Consider the following 17,644-nt stretch of genomic DNA (forward strand, 5'->3'; position numbering starts at 1 on the left):
CGAGAGGTTCACGAAAAGGTGTCGGGAGCCGGATTGCTAACTTAGCAAGTTTTTGAATGACAAATTAGGACGGCTACGAAGTGAGGCTCAGAGATGTACGTGGCATGAGAGACTCGAGCAGAGCTCTTTCTTGAGAAGCATTAGCTCATGTCTTATCTAGTAAAATATGAGTGTAACGCACAAATGTTATCTTAATGGAGTCGCTGAAGCGATTTGAATTGAACTTACCGCAGGTAGCAGGAAAAGTCAAATTATGGCCACTGCTGCAGCAGGATTTGCTGAGTGAACTCCAAAAAAATGTTTCTTTTGCGGGTAATGAAATATTGACATGCGTACTTCTTTATCTTTTACTCGTGACCAGCATTATACCGGCTAACAAATGTTAAAGTTGGCGCTCAGCGCAGGACGCACCTTCCTGTATCTGAAGTTTGTCGAAAGTTATCGCCGGTTCTATTCGTTGCCTGCTCTCAGCCAAACTGTTGTAATCAGATTACATGCGCGATACGAATTTTGCAGTGCTTTTTGGAAGGCCTGCGGACACCAGCGATTACGCTGGAGCCTTCGTCAAGTGGTTTATAAAAGCCGACGACCTTGAGCCGCAGATGAGATTTCGGTTAACGCCGCCTCTACTTGCGCGGCTGTCATTGTGTTTGAGTGCTTGTTGTTTTGTGGGCACAAGTTCGCACCTGGCCATCAGCACTGACTGGTGGGGAGGGTCAGCGCTGCAGCAATAGAGAGTTATAGCTTGCGCGTTTTTACGGCCAGCGGAGCGGAGCGGGCGAGGGCAGACGCCACTGCGCATGCGCACGTCGCTGGGCCGGCCAGCGTTTTTACGGAGCGCAGCTTACGCCCGCTGGGAAGCCCTCTCCAGCGGAGCGATAGGCAGCGCGCGAGCGTGCGTAAAAGCGCGCGGGCGTGTATGGGTATTCAAGATGGCAGCCGTCAACACAAGCGCCGGCGCTGCTGCGTTGTCGACGGCGACCGCAGCTCAGGCCCGTTTAGAAGTCAAGAAAGCCCGGAGATGTTTCACCGCTGAGGAAGACTTGTGCCTTTTGCGTGAGGTGGCAGCGACGAGACCGTTTGGGGATGACCATAAATGGATTGAAGTTGTGCGCATCGTGAACCACGCGGTGGGCCGCCAACTTACGCTGCGCGGAGCAAAAGACCGCGTGGATTTGCTAATAGGATACTGGCGACAGCAGGACGCCAAGAACCTTAAAAGGTGAGTTTTATTTCTGCACAACTAAAACATCGGGCACATGATAGGCAGCCGTTAATTGACGTGCATGCTCTTTTCACATTAATCAGGTCTGGTACAGAAGAACAATACGCGGAGAAAGAACAAATTCTTCAAGACCTCTCGGACTACGTGCGGACAATAAATTACGAGCCGAGGATAACCCCAAGAAGTGGGGGCATTATGAAGAGAAAACGGCCCGCAACAGCCGAGTGTTCAGTTTCCGTGTCCCTGATGGATCCACGGGAAGGTGCTATGTTGATGCAGGAAGCGACCGGCTGCAGCAGTAATCCGAGCGGGGCTGCCGACCGAAGTTGCGAAACTGAATCAAGGCATGGTAAGTATTACCATGTGTGCCTCTAACCTTGCATGTTGTAGCTTTTGATTTTCTCTGCTGCAATATAAAAGCGCTTATGAGTGGTAATTGTTGCGGGTATTCTATGCACTGTAAATAAGTCCGATGAGTCAGAGCAGTCGAGTGCCTCAGCCTGTCATATTGAAAGTCTTTAGAGCTCACTTCACTGATCATTGCTGTGAATGTTCTTATTGTTTTGTTGCTTTGGCTATTAGCCTCCAAACACAACCCGCGCAATAATTGGCAAATCAAACTGCATTGAATTTTTCAGCTCGCTTACTGTCGAGAATGGCTCGTAAATAAAACAGCACACACATCCAAATGCAGTTGACGCGAAATGAGAGAAAGCTTATGCAGTCTTTCTAAACCGAGTCGATCACCGTCAGTGCCGCGCGGCCGGCCTCGGATGAGTGATAAAAAAAAATTTCTCGTAATGCAGCAGCAGGAATGAAAAGCCGCACTCACGTGTTGCTCCTTGCTGATGCAGCCGAGGTCGATTCCCTTTTTTATTTTTAGTCTCTATTGAAAGGCGCTGAGTTCAGCTGTGCACTTGATCAGTTAAATTGTGTTCATTAAAAAAAGCTATACCACTGGCTGCAAGGAAATTTTACCGATTATAGGTTATGTGTGAGCGCCCGCTAGATAGCTGTTCAAAAATTCGACCCAGTGAACACACCTCATCACCTCATTTTGCATTAAAATTCTCCAAGCGTTACTGCGGCTGGAGCTCTTTTGCGGGAGTTCTTGATTGACATGAAGGAGATCTATTTGGTCATATGATCGATTTGCCTGATACCTTACTGTGAAGACGCGCCCGGGACGGGCTTGGCCTTGAACACTTAGATCCGGGCCAGGCTTCAGCGTAGGACTTAAACCCGATAAAAAATTTAGTTCCGTGGGTTCCATCGAAGGGAACTTAGCATACTTAATAACTGAAAGTAAACCACAACGTCATGAGTTCGCAAAGCGAAGGGTGACGATTGCCAACCATAATAACGCTGATTTTAATGTGGGCTCACTTAATTGTGCAAATGCTGAGGTTTGTAAAAATTAACAGACGATATACATTACTTATCTGTGCACATGAAAAGCGGCTCCTAGGAAGGCTGCTACATTTTTGTGTCTACCTTTCTTTACACGTAAGAACCAGAATCCCCGGCTGCTCACCTGCTCCTCACTATGTACGAGCCGGATTCTCCAGAGACCTCGCCTGCTGGAGCTGCTGCTACTAGTGGCGACCGTTCTGAGCATCATGTGCACAGACAAGTGCATAGCCAGCACTCTGCAAATGTCAGTCCAGAGCAGCAACCCATCCCCGCCGGGGGAACACAGCCCCAGCCCACAAATGGAACGGACCAAGGAGGAGAGCGCCAGCCTGCAGCTAGGCGACAAGTTCTTCCCGTCACCACTAGAGGTAGTATTTGAAGGAATATTTTAACTGTGCAAAGACTAAGGATTCGCTGAGTTGAAACGCCGTTGTATGATAGTTTGATGTGCGGTTGTACCAGAACTTGACAAGTGTAGATCACCTTGGCAGGTGGCAGCCGAATTATTTATTGGTCGCAATGTACCACTGTACCAGGAGTTGTATGATGACTCCTATGCAGCGCTTCATTAATCTGTAATATACCATATAGTTAGTTGTAATATAATTAGTGAGGATATGATTAGTTATGTAGGCTAAATAGGCTATTAAGTTGACTATCAAGGCTAATTATGTATTGCCAGGGCAGCTACAACCTAGCATGTCTTATGATGGTATCGCAGGATATTAAACACCATCCGTTAATTTTTTATTCAGTGCGCCATCGGCACAAAAATCTTTGTGTCGCTCAGATTGAACATATTCACTATACTTTTTTAGAAGTCACATTACTCTAACATACCGCCGATCGCCGAACGCGCGTTTGTCTTTTTCCTGCCCCATTGTGGTCTTGACATGAATTGTGGAGAAAAAAAAACGCAATCGTCATTGTTTTTCACACGGTCAAGAAATTTCTCTTTCCGCATGTACTTTGCAATCTGGTGTGTATAGGACCCCAAAAACCCACCGAAACAAATGATGTATTCATTGTTATTCTGCCAGTTAGTACACAGGCTACATTGCAAGAGGAACTCTGCTAGACGTACAAAACAAAAATGGCAGACAAGCAGAAACACAGGGGTTATAAACTGTTTACTGTCCTCGCAACAGTCCTTTTAATTTTTGATACAACGTATACATATTGTGGTACCCGTTCTGTATACAGAGTCCCGGTTACCCGCGAATGTTACATGTCAACTGACTACGTCTGGTAGAAACATTTGTGACTATTTTGCTCCAGTGGAGAAGCTCAACTGAATTTAAGGTTGATAAAAAACTGCTTTTCTGTTTTTGCAGGAACCCGAGGGTTACAGAGCATCGGCCTGCAGCTGTTAACTATGCGAGAAAAACATGACTACGAGTTACGCATAAAAGCGCATGAAATTGAGAAACAAAAAATTGAAAATGAAGTGCGGCGTCTCGCTCTAGAGGAGCGCAGATTGGACTTAGAGGAGAAAAAACATGAGCTTGAAGTGAGACGGTATGACAGAGAACATGAGAAACTGCTTGAGAAGGTAGAGATGATGTTAAGCGAACAGACTAAAGCGATTTTTGATTTCTTGAGCGCAAATCGCGCATGACATGAATAGCCAGAAAACTGTCCTGGAAAGGTGTTGTACATCTTGTGCTTCAATAAAACACATTTCAGAAAGATGTGTGAATGGCAAAACTACCGAGGAGTAAGGTAAGTTTCAAGATCTGGTGGATCGAGGCCGAAGTAGTGCGATACCTGGGCACCATACAGACATGTATGACAGTTTGCCAAAAGCGCACTAGCTTTATAGATACGCGGCACGTTCTGGCGGTACAGCTTTTGATTTTTCTTAAAGTCAACAAAGGCAAACAGTCCTGCAATTTTTCCAAATCCCCACTCCACGGCTTGCCTTACACTGCTCATAGCTTTGTTGAACGCGCACTGTTCCGGTGTAATGGACACACCACCATATGGCTTCAGCAAAAGAGGTCGCAGTGGATAGGCGGGGTCTCCATAAATGCAGAAGTTACGCCCTTGAACGAGCCTTTCTAGCTTCGAATATACGTTGCTAATCCCGAAGTTACCTGAAAGTAGAAGGGAATTATAAATGATCAGCACCCGTTCTGAAACAGCTGGTATGGGAGGAGAAAACAATGTGCGACATCGCATTATTGCACTGAACACACTTCCTTGATTTCAAGTGTTCGTTATAACTCACCAGCGTCATGCTTGCTGCCCGGGTATGATCCATCCAATTGGCAAATGATTCCATTGGGGCACATTATGGATTGGTATTTCAAGGCATGAAACCGCTTGTGCCCACTAAAGTAAAGTTTCTGATTTCTTGTTGGCCGGCATATTGCCCTTGCTGTACCGTCGATGAACCCCCAACAGTTTGTCAGCGGGGCACCTTTTGCGTGAATGGCCTGAAAATTTTAAGTGACATTTTGAGTGTAAATTTGTAATTGCAAATTTTGACAACCTTGACATTGATTCTGGTGTAATTGCAACTCACCTGCGAGAATTTCTCCAGCGTGTCGAGATTGAGCCAGGAATGGTTATTTACATCGTCAAGCAAATGAAAAAACCGCTCGTCGATGTGGCGCAAAACTTCGTTCGTCAGTGATGACAACGTTGAACTGTGCCGCCCGAAAAGATCTTCAAGATCACACAGCCGGTTGGGATATGCCAGCCGTCGTAAGGTAATGCAGAGGGCTTCATCTCCGGGAACCGCAACCCTTTGCGCAGTTACGACTTTATCGGGTATGCGCAAGGCACGCTGAAGTCTGCCTATATGCTCCTTCTCGAAACGAAAATACGTCCTAAAGACGCCATCGTCCATAGCATCAATGTTCAAACGTCCGTGCACTGAAAGTGGCTCACGTCGTGTCTCTCCAAATACCTCCAGGCACAGCACATCTCCAATCTCGGTCCAGGTCAGTTGCGACAGCAGCAGCGGGTCCTGTAGTATGCTCTTCGGCATGATGCACACAGCAGTAGCAGCCGACAATTCGCGAATGCGCGCGGAAACAGCTTACTTCTTTTGTTTCGACTTGACTTGGCCAGCTCTGGCGAACATATTCTGTTTAACAGACTGCTCTTTTTTACATCTAAAACGTAACACTTACCAAATAACTAACGAAAAACACATAACCTACCTTTACTAAACAGTTTCAGCGCATTATTAGCAGGTTTAATTGATATTCTTTTCACTCTAACTCGAATTGTGACCAATAGGTGGAGCAGCAGAGCAAGTGACTCTACTCCGCTCGAGAAGACGGGCGTACCGCCCGGCTAAAACTATTTTCTCGCGCGCCGCTCCGCTGGTGTATCCGCTCGCCCGCTCCGCCCCGCTGGCCGTAAAAACGCTCAAGCTAAAACTCTCTAATAACCAGCGGACTACCGGACTAGGCGACCCGGCCCACCCACGATTTCTACGAATATTCTGCAAATAAAGATGTTTTCAATCAATCGATCAATCGCACAATAAAGAGTCAGTTCTATGACTCGCAGTTGTGATAACGTCTAAAAGCTAAAAGTCGGCCACAATTCTTTTCTCTTACAGCTTTTGTGTGTCTGTGTAACATGATAGATAGATAGATAGATAGATAGATAGATAGAAAGATAGATAGATAGATAGATAGATAGATAGATAGATAGATAGATAGATAGATAGATAGATAGATAGATAGATAGATAGATAGATAGATAGATAGATAGATAGATAGATAGATAGATAGATAGATAGATAGATAGATAGATAGATAGATAGATAGATAGATAGATAGATAGATAGATAGATAGATAGATAGATAGATAGATAGATAGATAGATAGATAGATAGATAGATAGATAGATAGATAGATAGATAGATAGATAGATAGATAGATAGATAGATAGATAGATAGATAGATAGACAGACAGACAGACAGACAGACAGACAGACAGACAGACAGACAGACAGACAGAGACAGACAGAGACAGACAGAGACAGACAGACAGACAGACAGACAGACAGACAGACAGACAGACAGATAGATAGATAGATAGATAGATAGATAGATAGATAGATAGATAGATAGATAGATAGATAGATAGATAGATAGATAGATAGATAGATAGATAGATAGATAGATAGATAGATAGATCTTCAGAACGCATGCAAGTGTACATATTCTTTCTTTTATAACAGTCACAGGTAATATTTTCATCATTTTCTGTAGATCTATCAAGTCACAGGAGAGGAGAGACTTAGCGAGGTAGATAGATAGAATAAACTTTAATGTCCAACGGAAAAAGGTGATCTACCCACCCCCTGACGCACAGGTCAGGGGGCGAGTGCCGCCGCCTCAGATGCAGGCTGGGAGGTCTTGGGTCCCAGCAGCCTCTTCGGCCAGTTGGACGAGCCGGAGCTGGAGCTCAGGGTCCGAGCTGCGCAGCAGGGTCTCCCAGGTGTCTCTACTATCTATTTTGTGCGTTCCCCCGGGAGAGTACGGACATTCCCATATTATGTGGTCGAGGGTCCCTCTCGCCCCACAAAGATTACATTTATCGCTCCTGGCCTCGGGAAACATGTGGTTCGCCATAACCGGGTGCGGATATGTATAAGTTTGTAGTCGTCTCCACGCGACTGCTTGTCTGTTGTTTAATTCTGGGTCTGGCGGGGATACCAGTCTACGAGCCAATCTATAATGCTGCGTGATCTCCCCATATTTTAGCATGCGCTCTCCGCTCCCTCGGTCATCGAGGGGCCCCGTAGCGGCTCGGCGGTGGAGATCTCGAGCCAGCTCGTGGGCCGCCTCGTTGCCGGGGGCGGCTTCATGCGCCGGAGTCCAAATTATTTGAATTTTTCTATCTAGCTTTCTCTGGCCTAGGATTCTTGCCGCTAAGGGCGAGATCCTTCCCTTGCTAAAATTTTGTATGGCAGTTTTGCTGTCACTGATCACAAATTTCGCGTCCGTTCCAGCGCAAGCTAATGCGATCGCAATTTCCTCGGCAACTTCTATGTTGCGCCCGCGAAGAGTGACAGCAGTCACGGGAATACCCCGGCCGCTGACGGCCGTTGCCACCGTAAAACTGCCGCTACCTCCCGCCGCGTCTACATAGGCCACCTCATGCTCCGAGATATTACCGAATCTAATTTTTAATGCTTCGGCTCGTTTATGCCTCCTGTCTTTGTTATGTTCCGGGTGCATGTTTTTTGGCAGAGGGGGGATAATCAGATTTTTTCTAATTTCCCTATCTACTTCCATCTTTTGGGTGGGGCCTCTGTCCGGGTTTATTCCAACTTTGGCCAATATGGCCCTTCCTGTCTTCGTGGTGCTAAGTCTCTCAATTTGAGAGGTTCGCACCGCTTCCGCCAGTTCTGCCCATGTGTTGTGCACTCCTAGAGCCATCAGTCTCTCTGTTGATGTACACATGGGCAGTCCCAGCGCTCGTTTTATGCATTTTCTCATTAGAGAATCAATCTTTTCTCTTTCCACCACTTTCAAATCGAGATATGGCGTTGCATAGCTCACCCGGCTGAATATGTACGCCTGTATTAGCTTAAATAAATTTTTTTCCTTTAGCCCTCGACCTTTGCTGGCCACCCGCCTAATTAGGCTCAGGGTCTGTAATGCGTGATTCTGCAGCCTCTTGAGGGTCTCGCCATTGTAGCCGTGTGACTGGAGAATCAGGCCCAAGATTCTAATTTGCTCTACTATTGGTACCTCTTTACCCGCCACCTTAATTTTGATCTCCGACGGTGCCTTGCACCTTAAGTGTTTCGGATTGTATATAAACAATTCTGATTTCTGCGGCGAGCATGCTAGGCCTCTCTCGGCCGCGTAATCGACTATGATGTCGGTGGCGGCCTGGAGCAGGCGTTCGACGGCTGAATCACTTCCCCGGTTGACCCAGAGGGTGATATCATCCGCATATATACTAAATTTTAATCCCTCGAGCTTTGCCAATTGCTCGGGGAGTTCTCGCATAGCCACGTTGAAGAGTAGGGGAGACAGCACTGATCCTTGGGGCGTACCCTTACTCCCTAGCTCAATTGTGGGGGATTCCAGCGTTTGGAACCTCATGCAAGCAGTTCTTCCCGTCAGGAAGTCCCTGATGTATCGATATGTCCTGGTACCTACATTAATCTTGTTCAGCCCTTCCAGGACCGCCTCATGCTTTACGTTGTCAAAAGCCTTCGTGAGGTCCAGTCCCAGAATTGCTTTTGCATCTTTAGACCTTGAGTCTATTATATCATGTTTGATTTGGAGCATGACGTCCTGCGTACACAATTGAGGTCGGAACCCGACCATCTCATGTGGCCACAGATCGCCCTGCTCCATGAAGCCCATCAGTCTGGTCTGGACGACGTGCTCCATCAATTTCCCCACGCATGAAGTTAAGGAAATTGGCCGTAAGTTTTCCAATTGCGGAGGCTTCCCGGGTTTTGGTATTAAAGTAATGCTTGCCGTCTTCCACTGTTGTGGGAGCTCGCCTTTTTCCCAACATTCCTGCATGTACTTCGTTAGATAGCTAATGGAATCTTCGTCTAAGTTTCTGAGCATTTTGTTCGTTACCCCGTCAGGGCCTGGAGCCGACTTCGTTCTGAGTCTTACAATCTCAGCTCGCACTTCCGCTTCTGTGATGGGGGCGTCCAACGCCTCGTTAGGCGCTCCACCATAGTCGGGTAGTGGAGTTCGCGATGTTTCCCCCACGAACGTCTCAATTAATTTCTTCATGAAATAATCATCGTTCCCTACGAACGCGTGCCTAGCTTTTGCCAATCTTATACCGGATTGAGTTTTCGAGCTTGCAGGGTCCAACAAATGCCGGAGGATGTTCCACGTCTTGGAGAGGTGCATGCTCCCCTCCATTTCGTCACACTTGTTGGCCCAATTTTGTTCGCATAATGTAAAAGTATAATCTTCGATTTCCTTATTGTGCCTAGCAATCCTTCTTCTGAGGTTGCGGTTCCATTTCTGATTTTTGAGACGACGTTCCATGCTTTGCTTAGCTTCCCACATATGCAGAAGACGGCTGTCCGCTATCTCCGGGGCGTTATCCCCTTCGAGCGTTTTTGTCGTCCTTCTAACGTCCGATTTGAGCGCCGTCGTCCATTCCTCGATGTTTCTGATGGGCCCCAGTTCCTGCGCTCTCCTGATATCTCTAAAGTTATCCCATTCAACGACGGCCGGCGCGCGAGCCCTGCGCGTTTGAAGGCCCACTTTCAGTATGGAAACAATTATGTAGTGGTCGCTGCCAAAATTTTGATCCGAATTATGCCATTCTAGATCTTTAATGTTTTTCGAGAATGTTAGATCTGGAGATGTATCCTTACTAACGCTATTGCCCACCCTCGTTGGACTCTCAGGGTCCGTGTGCAGAGTGAGCCCTATGTCATGCGTATCTTCCCACAGCTGTCTGCCTTTCGGGCTTTGGTGCGGGTACCCCCATTCCTGGTGATGTGCATTAAAGTCCCCCACTATCAACAGTGGCTGGTTGCTTGAAATTTTGAGGGCCTTGCGAAGCAGAGCCCTGAACCTCACCTTCCTTTGCCTGGGTGAGCTGTACAAATTTAGAAGGAATAAACTAGGGTCCTTCTGTTTTCCGGTTAGAATTTCGACAAACACGTTCTCGATCTCTCTCGACTCTAAATCGTGTTCAATGGCCGCGATATTTCTTTTCACGAGTGTTGTGACCGAGGATTTCTCCCCCCTGCCACTATGAAATGCCTGATAACCTTTATTGCAGGTCCGGCCTGATCGCGACTGCGGAATGAGGAGTTCACAGTCGTGCCATACCGTTTCCTGCACACAACTTCTTCACGCGATAGTGCCTTGCGGCAAACTTCCACGTTGCCTCCTTACGGCCAATGCAAGCGTCGGCAGCGGGAATTGTGCCCGAGAGAAATATAAGACAGATGAAAAAAATAATAATAAAATCGGAGATGCTCGAGGTCGAGAAAAGAAGATCGTAGGTAAAGTAAAAGAGAACGCTAAGAAACAGGGCCACGACAGTGCCATAAAACGTTCGCGGCGGGAAGAAAGAAATCGCCTGCGCAACCGGGCAGTCGGAGGCTAGAACTCGGCATGGGCGAATAGCCAGTTCCGGCCACGTGATGACTGCGGTGGTGTCACGTTCACCTCGGTCGCGGAACAGTGCGATCTTGTATCATATTTCTTTTGTTTTTTCCAAGAACTGCGAGCCTTTTTATATACGTGGGCAACTGCCGCTCAACCGTACTACGGTCTTTTCTTCTGCGACGGCATTTATAACCTCAGAACTAGGATTTCACAATGCGTACTTTGCGCAAGTATTAACAGCTGCGTCTCAACAGTTGGTAAACGACCCGAGCGAGATGCGCCGAATTATGCCCAGTATGTGAAAAAGGGAGCAAGGGCACACGATGGCTAAGAAATCATATATTTACACTAGATCTCGGAATGTAGACCACAGACAAAAAGAAGCACCCACAACGGCCCATGATTGACACGTGAAACCCCAGAGTTCATTGTGTTATTTTCAAGTAAATTTAGGGGTGATGGGGTGAGAAGGGGGGGGGGGGGGAGAGGCGTCAGGTAATACACTGTCCATAGATATCTGTGATAAATAGATATCATAGTTACAGGTTGCGTGAGGTGACCAATCTCCTTGAACTATGTCTGAGGTGTTCACTGTTTCTTTGCGTATTTTTTTATTTATTTTTTTAGGCGCGCGGTTCATTTTACAGGTTCAGCCCTCCTTGCAGAAATCTGGCTTGCTGATTATAGAATCATGCGTGCGCCGACCTACTCATTATTTTTCTATTGCTTGCTGCAAAAGGATTCAGCTTGTCGCCGTCGATGGTGTCAATTACTTTGCTGCACCAGGGGCTCATCTCATATCAGCTGCAATATGGCGGAAACGCATTGCACTGATGCAGTATTCAGGCAGGGAGCGGTGTCGTGTAGCGAGAATTCAAGAATGGAAATCGGGGAAGTTCGGACTTACTGCTGTGGGCACAAATAATTCAATGAAAACGACAAACTAAAGATTTTTTTTGCTGTTTACATAGCAGGGAACATATTTGGAAGTTACATGAGAACATTCAAAGCAATGTTTGGCTCGAGAACGCCTATTCAAACTCGGGGAGACGGAGAAAACGTTTTTCGCAGTAACAACTGTGGCGATTTGGGGAAGGTGAGAACTTTGCTTGTTGTACATGCAAGTAAAATTTTAATAATGAATAATTTTAGGAAGTGCATTTTCAATTAATGCCATGGTTTTCTTCTTTAACTTGAGAATTAAAAAAATATATAGAACTCGATTATAAAGCTTACAACTGCACCTATGCAATCAATGTCGTATCGTATTTCTGTTACCTGTGCCTAATAACTCATCTAAAGTGGACAAACTTGATACACAGCTTGGAAATGCATGTGACTGATTTGTGAGTAGTACTACGTACTGCAAAACCTTCGCAAACACTGTAACAAATACCACGCAAGCTCTATATTCACATACTAAATTTGTTCGATTTGGATACTCTAACAAATGCTGTTTACAGAACGGAAATATAGATGTATATATAATTTCATTTACGCACTTACTAATATGGAAACATTGTGCTTGGATGTTTTTTTTTTATTTGAACATCCTGTAGAACATACATAAAAATTTCAGGCGTAAAATAAAGTTATGCTCAATTGATAGTACCACCGCAGTTTAACTTTCTACCTCAGATAAAAGAAAGAAAAGATTCGTTGTAATCGGTCCAGCGGTTCCCTCACAAAACCATTTCTGCGTTTTACGTGTATATAGATATGGAAACCTGGAGTTTGCCCCACCTAAAGCTTCCTCTCAAACACAACATCGTCTCGCATTCTGTTGCTGCATTCATCAACCCTGGATTACAGGGACGGTATTTGGCAATATCTATATCAGTTACCTAAACTTTTCACCCTCGGTCTTCGGGCTAGACTAAAGGAAGACAATGTTGACACAGTGCAACATATGCACATAAAACACGGAGGAGCCGACACTGACTAGACCTCGTCTAACTCGAGCTGTACCTTTTCTTCGTCAAAACAAGCTATCCAGTGTAGCAGAAAATGCGTTGTTGCATGGTGAATGAAATGAATAACCGCAAAATACGGCAACCAAGTTATAAATGATACTAGGCGTCCTATAGACCGTTTTATCGGCGAGGAGGAACGTAGTCCCGAACCAGCGCGCCTCTACGCTTTTCTCCTCGCATTGGTGAGTGCGGATAGTCATTTTTCGTAGCGGCAACTTGGAACGGTAAAGCAGTGTCATTCTTAGAACGGTAAAGTAGTGCCATTGCTATAATAACTTGTTCCGCCTGTGACTGCTGCGATTTCAGATGACTCAAGGATCGACGGGATGCCGATGTGCTGCATTCGGCTCCAAAAAAATATATATATAACTTTCAGAGGCGAATGTGAAGTGCATGTTCAGCCGCGGCGACTCCGTGGACTCCGCTGCTGCGATTGTAGAGAAGTATCGGCTTTGTATTGGTGGCGTAAATAGAACGTACTTCACGCCATCAGCTCTGCCGCCTCTATTTATGTGCTGATGTGATGTGATGTGATGTGATGCATGTGATGATGATGATGATGATGATGATGATGATGATGGGATGTATGTGATGTATGTGATGATGTGATATGTGATGATGATGTTGTGCTGTATGTGCAGACGGCGACGAACTCGGCACCCCCGATCAAACAGATGTTAACGAAAGGTGCGTATTCGAGTGGGTCAACTATTTCTACGGCCACGTACGTTAACGTTATCCTGTTGAAAAGAATAGCATGGTTGGCCAGCAACGTTCTGGCCGAAGTTGACCAGACACGTATTATGAAAAGAGTACATCGCGACGAAAAAAGGCTCGCGCCGAGATGCTGCCAGGAGCGCACGCAGCTGGAGCACAGCGCGCTGGCCACGGCTACGAAGCTGGTTACGGCGAGGGACAACGGCGAGGCACACCGGCGACGGCGACGCGACACGTAGGAACGGGCGCCAAAGAGCCGCACTCTAAAAAAAATAAAATTTGTTCTTTTCGCTGCGTAACCAAAGCTGTCTATATATGGAGTAAAAAAAAGGCCTCTCTAGCAGGCTATACAAAAGTTATGAAACATTTATTTCATAACGGCAGCTTTTTTCAGCCATGACTTGCAAAGAAACTAGGAGGAGGAGGGGGGGGGGAGTAGATCTTAATGAAGAGAAGAGGAGGAGAGGTCGGCCTGGAGAGCGTGTCTCTAGCCTGCTACTCCTCACTGGGGAAAGAGGAACTGGGAAACACATGGAAAGGTAGCTGGCGGGTGACTACGTTATGTTAGAGCAAACTGCGAGACTGAGCTACTAGAGAAGGTTTAGGTGGCGAGGAGACCAAGAGAAAGAGAGACCAGGAGAGGAGGAATGACGGTATGCCTTTAAGGTTTATTCATGGGACTTACGTCGATGTACATAGGCAGGGCATCGCCAAGCTAGCACGACCAGCGCTGCCCGGCGCCTTCGGAGCGGAGGACACTCAGGGCGATTGGCAAAGGTAAGTATTGTGCGCTTTAAGAATGTACGCTCGTACGTGGTCTTTTTGAAAGAAAAAAAAGAAGTTTCGGTGATATATTCCTGGGAGGTACCGCACTTGTTTCATGGCATTTTCGATGCTTTGAAGAAATGCGGTTCCGGGCTTCTTAAAAACGGAATCGTGTTAGTGGTCCTGAACTCAAACACTTAAAATTTGAGCCATGAAAAATTATTATTATTTTTGTTATTTTTGTTGCTGTTGTTGGCACCATCGTCAATTTAATATTCATCATCAGACGCCTTGTTTTCTCTGAATAACGTTTCAACGCTGTTCAGGTCTTTTTATCTTTTTTTAATAAATGACCTTTGTATATAGTGCGCTTGTTTTCTTGTAATATGCCTAATTGTCCTTTCTTCTTTTCACTTTTCATTTCTTTTACATTTTTGCTTAACTTCACTAGTGATTCTTCCTATCTTTTTAATCTGTACCCATCCGCCAGCGTTCAGACCTTAGGGTTAATCCTCGGCACGTTAAATAAAGCGCGTAATTAAGTGGTTTAACATTAACCTTCAAACACAAGCACAGACGTTACTAACAAGCACTGATCTTGCATCACTTTCCATTTCTAACGGAGAAAGCACGTGATGAACAAGAAGAAGTAAAAAGAAAAAGCGAGACAAACTCGACAGCTTTGTCAAGGACCTGCCCATTCCAGAAACTCGCTGCATTTCCCGATGCACCACTTCGTGTCACGCGATAATTAAACAGCGTTTTTTAATAACTCCCCCAACACCCTCCCCCCCCCCCCCGTACCTCAGAAACACACATTCAAATTCTATTCCGCGCACAGAAGACAGGCGATGTCATTTCGGTGAAACGAAAACGGAACGCCAAGAGAACACTGCAATGTCAAAGCTATAAAACCAATACAGCAGTGTGTACCGATCTGAGCAATGCAAGAAATGCCAGAAAGTGCTGACTCATACCCGGAAGGCATTGTTCTGACCGACGAGAGGCCCCTGAATGGGCAATTAGCTAAATGAGATTTCTCGAAGCTGCTTGTTGAAGTCCGGAGCCGTCGAAACGTGCGACCAGAAACAAATATCAATTTTAGAAAGCGCAACAGGACGAACTCCAAGCAAAGCAAGCTGAGAAAAGAGAGAGAGAAAAGAAAAGGAAAGGCCGGCCAGTCAGAAACGAGTTCTGGTTTTGTCGGGAAAGTAATTACCGCTCCATCCTGAATGCCTTTCAGAAAGGGGGGAAGGCGGTGAGGGGAGAAGAACAAAAAAAAAAACATAGCGGTACCGAAACTGGAGAGTTACGCATTCTAAAAAAAAATCGAAACTCCAAGTGCGAAGCAAAAGGCACGCGATTTTTAAAAGAGACTCAGCAAAAGAAGACGTACCTTTTCTTTCTCTTTTGTTTTTTTTTTTTTGCTCTCCAACACGTTTTGCAAAGTTGTTTTGCTTTTTTTCGTAACTGACATGCAAGGTTTTAAGCTTGCTCATGAAAACGCTGTGGAGATGATCGAACTTTTAAACGTTGCAATACTTTGCAGTTATTCTTCTCTTTTCCCGCTAATTGTGCAGGTCAGTCCTGCTTCAGCGCAGAATGTTTTAGTGTCGTGAATAAGCGAGAATACTTTGACGAGTTTCACGTAGTTTATTTGTTCAGCTTGCGACAGGAGTTCCATCTTGCGGTCGTTGGTGTGCGGTATTTGGTTTCAATTTGTAACCGATTGAATCTGCGTAGTGATTAAAAAAAATTAACTATAATATCATACGTCGTGCGCATTTTCGTTTCCCAGCACGAAAGCGTGGCGTTTCTAAAGAATTAAAAGTAACAATAATCAGCGTTTGTGTGCTCTGAACTATCTCTGACAAAAATTGTGACAACTTCGTCAGCTACATTTTACCATTTACGAATTTATACGAGCTTTGTGTAAAGTCTGCGCGCAACTAGCTTCGTTTTTGAAACAGGCCGATTAAAAAACAGCACGCCCACTTTCGCAACTCAGGAACGACATCCCACGTTTAGCTGCCTTATTTCTTTTCCTCGTCAAAATTACAGGGAAATGTATTGCTCCAGAATTTTCACGTAGCGACTCTTAAAAAAACAAATTAATCAAAACATATCTTCTCAAAAATATTGTCGACACCACCTAAGAAATAGGCGAATTTGGCATAGATTTGCTGCCACGTATACACCGAAGTATTTGAGAAAACTGCACGCATTATGTCTTTTCTTTCTTAAATTACGTTACCTCTGTGTTCAGCACCTAAATTTCCGTTCTCGTACTTCGCCTTACGAAAATAGGGCATCGCTGAAGCGACAGCGAAGAGCAATGAAAAAGACGACACCACAAGCTGTCGTCTTTCACAGGTCATCGTTGTTGCTTGTGCGGTGTTTTTATTTTCGTAATGTTGCACAAGGAAGCGCCGGCCTGCAGCCCTGAAGATGAACTACGTGCCTCTTTGAAAGATGTGCGGCGCGGTACGCGAATTATTTAAATTCTTCCTGTTCATTTTTACAGTCTCGAACCCAAACGCTGATTGCCGCCGCCGCTAAGCTCGAAGTCGTAAGTTTCAAACAGGACACGGCGGCTGCATTCCTACGTGGGCGATAATGCACAACAAGTAGCGGTCGTCCATGGGAGAGGCGATATTAATAGATTACGTTAACATTACCGTAAACACATAGACACATAAATACATTAACAGAAAGAATGCTAGCTGCCGGGGCGCAGGCATGATGGTGAGAACAGAATTTGCATACGGTCGAAGAAAGAGACCTGTTGTCGATTTGAGTAACCGCGGTAATCTTTTCATTGCGTTGCGGGCGAGTGACACGCCACAACCATGGTACGAAAGAAAAATTAATCTTCGTTCCTGAAAAGGAATTCGATGCAACCATGTCAGTGTTGACCAAAGAGGTCTACGCTGCACGTCGTGCCGGCAACAAAGCCTAAAGGGGTGTTAAATATTGTGCGCACCACGCAAGAGTGTCGGGGCATCTAAAATACAAAGTTTCCATAAATGTGCCTACGTAGGAGACTGGAAATGGTGGGTTGGAGGGCATCAAGTACTTTTATTTATTTATAAGAAAAAACTCTGGGTGCTTGCGGATGTGTGTGGGTGAAAAGAAAATTGTCATCGCGCTAACGTAGCTCGATTCATACAAGAGAAAAAAAATTCACGTATAGGTCGCGTTTATAGATTACTGTTACAGTCGCGTGGGCGATAATTTTCTCACTCATGAGCTTTCTTTCAGCCTTGCGGGTTTCCGCAAAGCTGATGTGTCATGTTTGTACACGTTTGCGCGCGCTCGTAGGCCTCTACTGTCGCATGTGTATTCTTGGACTATAGTCTGCAGAACTTCGGGTATGTTAATGGTCTTTGACCATGCAGGGTGCTTTGGGTGTCGTCTGAGCGAACCGACAGTATCAGAGCACCGTCCCCACCGATCATTCGCTCAGAAGG

At 45.7% G+C, this 17,644-nt stretch overlaps 3 protein-coding genes across 5 annotated transcripts in view; 1 reads left to right on the forward strand and 2 right to left on the reverse strand.

The window, feature by feature from the left end:
• The window catches only part of LOC135895752 (adhesion G protein-coupled receptor E1-like), a 513,515-nt gene that overhangs the window by 323,226 nt on the left and 172,645 nt on the right, over positions 1 to 17,644 (reverse strand). The window lies entirely within an intron of this gene.
• Positions 876 to 4,327, forward strand: LOC135922007 (uncharacterized). Its single transcript, XM_065456412.2, has 4 exons — positions 876 to 1,222; positions 1,309 to 1,574; positions 2,737 to 3,006; positions 3,973 to 4,327. Exons 1-4 carry the CDS (start codon positions 933 to 935, stop codon positions 4,254 to 4,256), a joined length of 1,110 nt encoding a protein of 369 aa, XP_065312484.1. The 5' UTR covers positions 876 to 932; the 3' UTR covers positions 4,257 to 4,327.
• Positions 4,346 to 5,779, reverse strand: LOC135922008 (uncharacterized). Its single transcript, XM_065456413.1, has 3 exons — positions 5,166 to 5,779; positions 4,869 to 5,076; positions 4,346 to 4,734 (listed from the first exon to the last, which is right to left on the reverse strand). The coding sequence occupies exons 1-3, from the start codon at positions 5,631 to 5,633 to the stop codon at positions 4,346 to 4,348; spliced, it is 1,065 nt and encodes a 354-aa protein (XP_065312485.1). The 5' UTR covers positions 5,634 to 5,779.

This window comes from Dermacentor albipictus, chromosome 6, assembly GCF_038994185.2.
Source record: "Dermacentor albipictus isolate Rhodes 1998 colony chromosome 6, USDA_Dalb.pri_finalv2, whole genome shotgun sequence".
In the NCBI taxonomy this organism is placed as follows: domain Eukaryota; kingdom Metazoa; phylum Arthropoda; class Arachnida; order Ixodida; family Ixodidae; genus Dermacentor; species Dermacentor albipictus.

Coding starts and splice junctions, on each gene's coding strand:
- LOC135922008 (XM_065456413.1), bottom strand. CDS start 5,633: ATGCCGAAGAGCATACTACAGGACCCGCTGCTGCTGTCGCAACTGACC. Junction 5,077..5,165: donor CGCTGGAGAAATTCTCGCAG/GTGAGTTGCAAT, acceptor TAAAATTTTCAG/GCCATTCACGCAAAAGGTGC. Junction 4,735..4,868: donor GGGCAGCAAGCATGACGCTG/GTGAGTTATAAC, acceptor TTCTACTTTCAG/GTAACTTCGGGATTAGCAAC.
- LOC135922007 (XM_065456412.2), top strand. CDS start 933: ATGGCAGCCGTCAACACAAGCGCCGGCGCTGCTGCGTTGTCGACGGCG. Junction 1,575..2,736: donor CGAAACTGAATCAAGGCATG/GTAAGTATTACC, acceptor TTTACACGTAAG/AACCAGAATCCCCGGCTGCT. Junction 3,007..3,972: donor TCTTCCCGTCACCACTAGAG/GTAGTATTTGAA, acceptor CTGTTTTTGCAG/GAACCCGAGGGTTACAGAGC.